The sequence below is a fragment of the Hordeum vulgare genome, chromosome 6H, assembly GCF_904849725.1.
Source record: "Hordeum vulgare subsp. vulgare chromosome 6H, MorexV3_pseudomolecules_assembly, whole genome shotgun sequence".
NCBI classification, from domain to species: domain Eukaryota; kingdom Viridiplantae; phylum Streptophyta; class Magnoliopsida; order Poales; family Poaceae; genus Hordeum; species Hordeum vulgare.
The window spans coordinates 557,096,253-557,104,778 of NC_058523.1; the positions used below are offsets into that span (position 1 = coordinate 557,096,253).

The following is an 8,526-nucleotide window of genomic DNA, read 5'->3' on the forward strand; positions in this document are numbered from 1 at the left end:
AATATTGTTAACCTCATTTTAAAATATGCTTTCACCGTACAGAAATTATGTTGAGATTACATAGATATGATGCATCCAATTTTCATGATTCATTTGTATCATAATTTTGCTTCTTTACGGTGCACAACTTGCTTCATACACATCATAGTTATACTTCTTCATTTCATATGGTTTACTTTAAGTGCTTCTATAATGTGTTTAGTTTGCTTCATTGCATGCTTCATATTGTTTTTTAGACATCATCTTTGTATCCAAGACAAACTAATCATGCTTTCTAAACTTTTGCAAGGCTAGCAAGAGTGGAAGATCATGCTTTCCCGATGGTGGGCATGTCATGGTCATCGATGGTGGGCATTGAGTGTAACACGAGATCGAGCATCTCGAGTGTCCAATGTTTTGTCATTATTTTGGAAGCAAACTAGCAACACAAACACTAGATTGTTCAAGTTCAAGGACGTCGTTCCCTCGTTGGTGACAGTGTCGCTGCTCTTCATGGGACTCTTGGGGCTCACAACGTAGACACCAACATACATGTAACTCTATATTATTGTTTCTCACATATGTTATCATGACAATGAACTTTTGCTTGAGCCCTCCCTAGAGTATGTTTCAACCAACATTAAAGTATGCTTCAAACAATGTTGTGTTGCTTATCTTGGTAAATTGTACTAACATTTTGATTCTTTTGGAGAATTTTATTTTTTAACCTATGTTGGTGTGTGCTTCATTGCATCTCTTCTTATGGGTGCTTTCATTGTATATATATTTTGTTGCACTGTTTCTAGACGTACTTGTTAGTTTCCCATACGACCAGGATGATATTACTATGAATATGAGTGGTGGCTAAATTTTTGATGATGGACTGGACAAGACACAAAAGTGAAACATAATATCGTAATATTATTTTTGTTGTTTTTGCCTATAGAGTTGTAAATTATTGTTTACATCGGCTGAAATTTGTTTCGATGCTTCGTGCTTTTCTTTGTGCTCCGAGTGAACGTGATCAAACTTATGTACTCTTCTGCATTTCACACGGTTTCACCGAGTGCACCGGGTGCTTCGTGACAAATTTTCTAACATTCATTCGGTCTGTCCGAAGTAACTCTACCTTTGTCGGTCCACCAAAGGCTGATGGGTGCTAGTTTTAACATTTAAAAAAAACACATATGCTTTTCGAATTTATTATAAAATACGTAGTACTAGTTTTGAAAAAAAAATCAAACCAACGGCGTGCCTCAACCACTAGTATAGTTTACGCGTGCATGTTATCATTCGCAAATTGTATAGGTGCATTTGGCATGATTTGAAAAGATGATCTTGGTTGCAGAACTCAAAATGCACTTAGGGAGTCATACTCGTTCAGTTTCTGTTACACGTAGGGTACGGGAGAAGCAATTGGGCCAGAGCCACGGATCACTTGACATACTCGAGAAGAGCATAGAAAGGGTCGAGGTAGAGTGCCCTGAAGCCGGCGAAGCCGGCGGCGATGCCGAGCTGCCGGAACTCCTCCTCGGAGCGCTCCCTCCCCTGGGTCCGGTAGGTGGTCATGACGAAGATGTCGTTCTCCAGCAGCGCCCTCGTCCTCGTGCTGGCGTCCGTCGTCTCCGGCACCACCGGCTCGCACGCGACGAGCTTCCCGCCGTCCGGCAGCGCGTCGTGGCATTTCTTGAGGATCGCCGTGCACTCGTCGTTGGTCCACGTCGTGAGAACCCACTGGAGGAAGGAAGGAAGGAAAACAAGATGATCTCATCTTGTTTGGTCTCGATCGGTAATACGTACTGTATGTGACTGGGACTGGGACTGAGATAGATGTTTAATTTAAAAAATTCAGCGTGATACGCACCTTCATGAAGATGGCGTCGCCGGAGGGGATGGACTTGAACATGTCTCCACCAACGTGCTTCACTCCTGCATTTTTAAATTTGCACAATTAATCAGGTACATTTTTTTTCTGAAGCCAAGATGGCAAGCAACACAACTGAAACCTCACTGTCAAACTCATCTACTGTTGATGTCGACACTCTCAACTCTGAACAGGTAAAACTTGTGAACCCAAGATATATAGTAAGGAATGCATTAGTTTACCACAAGTGCGCTACAAATTCAACTATGATCTATTGTCATTTCAATTCTAGCATGTTAGGTAGGGACAAGAACTGCCCAGAAACCCAGCACGTCTGCCTGCTGCCCAAGTCTGATTTGAAGAGGTAAAAATTTCTCAATCCAGCATGGGCAAGAGTGCATTATCAAACTCGTCTGCTGCTGATGTCGATGTCGTCGAAAACAACATCCATTTGCATTAGATTTACCCTCTCCGTGTGTGTGTGTGTGTGTGTGTGTGTGGTGGTGATGGATCCATCCATCCATGGCGATCGTGTCCCACTCCCTCCCCGATCTACTAGAAACACAATCTCGTGACTCACTCACGTGTGCCTGTGCCATGTCTGCTGCATGCTTTGGTCGGCTGGTTAAGTTGATCGATCGGTCGACCCGACCGCTGGTGGCATTGTCACTGTCAGTTGTGGTGCTCTGCTCTGTTCGTGCAGATTTGTTTGCTGGTTAATGAGTCCGTTTCAAGTTTCAACCACCGGATCGATATCGGTGACAGAAATATGCTAACTACGAGCAATCCGTACGTATGTATGAGGTCGGTATCCCTGAGGGTAGGGTAGATGGTTTCGATTGAAGGTCTCACCGGCGATGGGGGGCGCGGCGGCGACGACGTCTGGCAGGTCGAAGTTGACGCCTTCGCGGATGGTGGGCACCCGGCGCATGATCATCTCGAGGCAGGCGCCGGAGCTGCCGCCGACGTCGACGAGCGTGCCCACGCCCTCGAACCCGCCCTCGTACCCGTCCAGCAGCGCCTCCATGAACGGCTCCGACACGCCGGTCATGGCGCGGAGCATCACCTCGTTCGCGTCCCGGTCCTGGCCGTAGTAGGCGTAGGCGGGGACGCCGGCGTGGGCGCGCGCGAAGGGCTCCGGCCCGGCCGGGTCCAGCACGGCCTCGTGCAGCCGCGGCCACGCCAGCACCAGCGCGTCCTGGTGGTGCTGCAGCACGTAGTCGGCGTAGGACGCGCCGGAGGGCGCCGAGGGCACCAGGGTGCGCCCCACGGCCGTCAGCGCGTACCGCCGCTCCCGGCCGCCGTCGGCTGCGTGCTCCGAGAAGACGCCGCGGGAGGCGAGCAGGCGGAGGAGCCGCTCGAGGACGGACGGGTCCGGGTGGCCCGCCGGGAGCAGCTCCGCGGCCGAGAGCGGCAAGTTGGCGCCGCCAGCCCACACCGCGGCCGGCACGCCCAGCCGGATGACGGCCGTCAGCGCCATCGGGACGGCGATCATGTTGGCCAGCTCCATCATCGCCAGACGTGCCTCCGGCGGGGACATCTCCGGGGCGGCGGTGGCGGGCTCGGCTGCCGGCGGCGACGACGACGACATCTTCGGTGAGGTGGAGTGGTGGCGGAGTGAGCGAGCGCGGCCCATCCCTGTGGCGCCACATCTATCGGCTTAATAATAGGTGCACGCTGCCGCCTGTACCACAGGATAGTCCCTCCGAGAAAATGACATGTGGGACCGCCGAACCGCCGGGTCCGCATGGCAGCGTGGCGCCACGTCACCTCATGTGCCTGGCCATCAAATCGGATCCGTTCACCAGATGATTTGTTTTTTTGGTTTTGAGGGGATTCACCGATACTAATTTATTAATATAATGTTATAATATGGTGGTTGCTTTCGAGATGGCTTCGTTATCTGGTGCGATGCTTAGTTTAACAAAGGAAAAGTATTATAATCACTCGACTGATTTCTTCCACAAATCAGTCGTGTGTCGCGCCGTCCAGTGGCAATCCTCCACCACGTGCCGCCTTCTCTTGTACAATAAGTCAAAAATAATGTTTTGGATTCTACTCCTTCTCGTGGTGATCATTGCATGCACTAGTGTATACCATCATCGTTGGCCTAATGCCATGTTCCTCTTTTAATTAGAATTTGCTAATACATTTTAATATTTTTTTTCATAGAAATATGAAACCAATAAAACAAAAAAGTGGGAGCATAGGACAAAATTGTTTTAATTGGAAAACAATCAATATTGTCCACGGGGCCAAACACAACGGCTCCACACAACAAGGTTGTCCACCAATGTTGCAAGTGGGACATGCGACGCTGCAAAGATGAGCCCGCCGTTACAAGGCCATAAATACTCCAATGTTGCAAGTGTAGGCATTGCCATTGCTGTGATGGACGCCCGTTGGTGGAGTTGATCTACGACGGTCCTCGGGATGCATCCAGGTGACTTTTTGAGATGACACCGTGATGGCCGTTGGTGGTGTTATAGATGACGATGGAGTTGCTGTTGCGTTGGCCGCTCACGACGCTTGGAGGTGATGCTGCGAGGGGAGTGGTGGAGTCGTGGTGTTGCATCGAGGTGCTATAAAGTCGAGGCCGCAAATGCATCCCTTGTTGGTGCTGCCAAGCTACTTGCCGAAGGGTACTCAATGGACGTTGCGAAGCTGCTCGTTGTAGGGCATGCTTCAATGGCTACGACGATGCTTACATGACCACAACGATGAGGCGTGCAACAGTGGTGTCAACGGTCGCGGCCATGCTGCAAGGCATGCTTCAATGGTTGTGGCAATACTTCGACGACCAAGTCGACCGCCACGACAATGCTCCGACAACCACAATGAAGAGGCGTGTTGTGATTGCCGCGAGGCGTGCTTCTATGATCGTGTCAATGCTTCAACGACCACGACGGCCACAATAATGATGCGGCGAGATCACCGCGATGAGGCGTGCCATGACGGCACCGACGACCGTCGCCATGTTGCGAGGTGTGCTTCAATTATCGTCGCAATGCTTCAACGACCACGACAGCTGCGACAAACGTTGTGATGACCACTACGATGCGGCGTGTTGTGATGGTGTCGACGACTACGGTCATGCAACAAAGTGTGCTTCAATGGTCGTGGCGATCCTTCGATGACCACAACGTTGTAGACGGTTGTGGCAACTAGTCGAATTGTATAAAACATAAATTACATGTTGAAGCAAAGAAACAAAAGTCATGCTTAATTACGAAAAAACGCTTATCATCGTTGCGTACCATACAAACAACGAAGGTCTCGTCAAGCTTGATGCTCAAGAACCCGTCGTCTCGGAGGTGAGGCGTGTCGCACACACCTCGATCGTCGCCGCAGAGTTCACACTCCCAATAATCACTGTCAGACCTTTCGTGTGTATACACCACACTTAACAGTACGGGAATGGTAGATTTGAAGAGTCAACAATACATTAATAGTCATCATAATTAACAAATTACAATGAAGAAAGAGATAGCAAAGTTAGAAACAACAGTCACACCATATATTGTTTTGTGTGGTCTGATGTTTCACCAAGTTAATCACGAAGAAATCTGACAAGGCTACCACTCGCTTTTGTAAACTATAGGCATTCAAGTTAGGAAAAATCTAACTATTCTATCTTCTCACCGTTTCAGAATAAATCTGGACACCACTTTTACTATCCTTTGAAATGTTTGGAAAGCTAGGAATGATCTCCTTTTCAAGAAGAAAAAAGTGGAGCCCTATGCAGGTCATCAAATGCCACCAAAGCTTTTCTTAATGCAGGTTCAATGGAAAAAAAGACATGAACACTGGCAATGACTGTTCTAGTAGTACTTCCCGAGGTTCAAAATGTGCAAATTCGAATTGCAGGTCCCTATTCCTACATTGATGCAGCTTACAATCCGAAGATGGCAATAGATGAGGCTGGCCTTGGGGACTTCGTACAAGCCTCCCCACAAAAATGTGAACAAGCACTGCAATTAACCAACTCAGCAAACTTAAAGAAAGTGAACAATCTACACTTCAAAAACAACATGTACTTTATTTGCCTTTTAGATTAAACCCATACATACACTCTAGGAAATTTGTTAAGCATTGCACAATACATATCCATGTTCTGAACCATTTCTCCATGCATTTATTTTTTAGGTGCGCGGCGGCGTGGCCGATGCGTGGGGGCGCTCGGGGCGGCACGGCGGAGCGGTGCAGGGGGAGTGCGGCGTGGGAGCAGGCGGACGGTGCGACTTGGCACGATGGCCAAGGGACGGGGTCAGGAACCGCGGGGAAGGGCACGGGGGCTCGCCGGAGCAAGGTCACCGGAGGAGGAGGTGAGGTGAGAGAGGTGGCCTCACCTTTCGTTGGAGGGAAGGCGGGTGGCGAGGCCTGGGGTAGCCGACGTCGGGGCAAGGCATGGCGAAGGCGCGCGCACGTCGAGGCAGGTGCGCGGCAAGGGTGTCGGCGAGGGGCACGGCGCGTCGCGGTAGCCTAGCGGCGTCGAGGCAAATCTCAAAAGGAGAAGTTGGGATTACATTTCCGCGTGGCCGCTTATGTACCCCAACCTTTAGTCTGAGTTGGTGGCTCCAACTGGGACTAAAGGGGGTCCTTTAGTCCCAGTTGGAGCCACCAACCGAGACTAAAGGGGTAGTGCTAGCACAGCCGAGGTGCGGTGGAAGTTTAGTCCCACCTCGCGGGGCGAAGGCCGCTCCGAGCGGTTTATAAGCCCCACCGCGGCTATCGTACTCAGCTCCTCTCTAAAGCAGGCAGTAAATGCCTAATCTACATCCCTGCCTAGTTGGGCCTACTTGCCCCGCGGGCCTGCATCCTCGCCCATGTGTAGATGGGTATCTAGTCGTATGCACGTCGTGGTGGCCTAGTAGGCGGGTATTTTTTTTTAAAATTGTATGTTATTATTTTCTATTAATTTTTTAACAAAAAATACTTTATGAAAAATCTTTTTGGTAGTAAATTTCTTAACAAAAAACACTTTAATAATTTTAGTTGCATAATTTTAAGTTAATATTATCTTGATCATAGCTAGAGGTTTATAAATGCTTGTTAGTTGATTCTTTTTGCTATTGAAAAATATTATAGTTTTGTTTTAGTTGATCATAACAAAATATTTTAATTGATTCTTTTTAGTTGTTTCTTTTTCCTATTAGTGTTTTATAAAAGCTTTTTTGTTTATTATTTTAATGAGTTTTTCGCGCAAAATGATCGTGAAATTTAAAAACACTACAAATGAACTCTAAAAAGCTTGAAACTTAGTATGGTATCATAATTTCACCCACATAGTATGTGCTAAAAAGTTGAGAGGGTTACAACAAAAATTGGATGCATTTCGTATACAAACTGAACAATCTATTTCGAAGCATCACGGTTTCGCACGAAAACTCATCTATTACAAAGGGATTTCATTTTTTAACATATTTTAACTCCAGATTTTTTATGCGTTCAGTATGCACCATTCAAAACCACATCAGCAATTTTCAACCCTTTTCTGAATTCATTTGCTATGTTTCATGCATTTACTGATTTTTTTGAGCTAAATGACCTTGAAATTGAAAAATCACTATAAATGAACTCTGAAAAGGTTGAAACTTGTCATGGTATCGTAATTTCACCGACATAACATGTGCTAAAAAGTTGAGAGGGTTACGACAAAAACTAGATCCACTTCGTGTACAAACTGGAGAATCTCTTTCGAAGTATCACGGTTTCGGACGAAAACTCATTTATTACAAAGAGATTTCATTTTTAACATATTTTAACTCCAGACTTTTTATGCATTCAATATGCACCATTCAAAGCCACATCATCAATTTTCAACCCTTTTCTGACTTCATTTTTTCATGCATTTAATGTTTTTTTGAGCTAAATGACCCTGAAATTGAAAATCACTAAAAATGAACTCTGAAAAGGTTGAAACTTGGCATGGTATCATAATTTCACCCACATAGCATGTGCTAAAAAGTTGAGAGAGGTACGACAAAAACTGGAGGCACTTCGTGTACAAATTCGACAATATTTTTCGAAGTATCACGGTTTCAGACGAAAAATCATCTATTACAAAGGGATTTCTTTTTTTTACATGCAATTGTAGTGATATGGTACATCAAAGCTTGTATACGCTTATTACTTATTGTGTCGTAACCGTGGATAGTCTTCACCGTTTAACAGGATGCTTGGGTCAGCCTTCACTTTAAAGGGAGGAATTTCATGAAACTTTTCATAATCTTCTCACATGTGTGTCTTCCTCTCCACTCCCACGATGTTTCCTTTCCTTGAAAGAACTATGTGGCGCTTTGGCTCATCGTATGATGTATTCGCTTCCTTATCTTTTATTTTTTTCGGTTTGGTAGATATGTCCTTCACATAGAAAACTAAAGCCAGATCATTGGCTAGGACGAATGGTTCGTCTGTGTACCCAAGATTGTTGAGATCCACTATTGTCATTCCGTACTGCGGGTCTATCTGTACCCAACATCGAGACAGATTGACTCATTTGCACCGAAACAAAGGTGTTGGAAATATGCTCTAGAGGCAATAATAAATTAGTTATTATTATATTTCTTTGTTCATGATAATCGTTTATTATCCATGCTATAATTGTATTGAATGAAAATATAGATACATGTGTGGATACATAGACAAAACAATGTCCCTAGCAAGCCTCTAGTTGGCTAGCC

The 8,526-nt window shown here is 46.2% G+C and overlaps 1 protein-coding gene across 1 annotated transcript; it reads right to left on the reverse strand.

Annotated features, from left to right (window-relative positions):
• Positions 1 to 1,317: 1,317 nt before the first annotated feature.
• Positions 1,318 to 3,494, reverse strand: LOC123404537 (nicotinate N-methyltransferase 1). Its single transcript, XM_045098459.1, has 3 exons — positions 2,696 to 3,494; positions 1,844 to 1,908; positions 1,318 to 1,713 (listed from the first exon to the last, which is right to left on the reverse strand). Exons 1-3 carry the CDS (start codon positions 3,477 to 3,479, stop codon positions 1,414 to 1,416), a joined length of 1,149 nt encoding a protein of 382 aa, XP_044954394.1. The 5' UTR covers positions 3,480 to 3,494; the 3' UTR covers positions 1,318 to 1,413.
• Positions 3,495 to 8,526: the final 5,032 nt, after the last annotated feature.

Excerpts from the sequence above, each read along its gene's own strand:
- LOC123404537 (XM_045098459.1), bottom strand. The coding sequence starts at position 3,479 with ATGGGCCGCGCTCGCTCACTCCGCCACCACTCCACCTCACCGAAGATG. Across the intron at positions 1,909-2,695 it reads CGCCGCGCCCCCCATCGCCG|GAGTGAAGCACGTTGGTGGA; the intron begins GTGAGACCTTCA and ends TTAAAAATGCAG. Across the intron at positions 1,714-1,843 it reads GCGACGCCATCTTCATGAAG|TGGGTTCTCACGACGTGGAC; the intron begins GTGCGTATCACG and ends TCCTTCCTCCAG.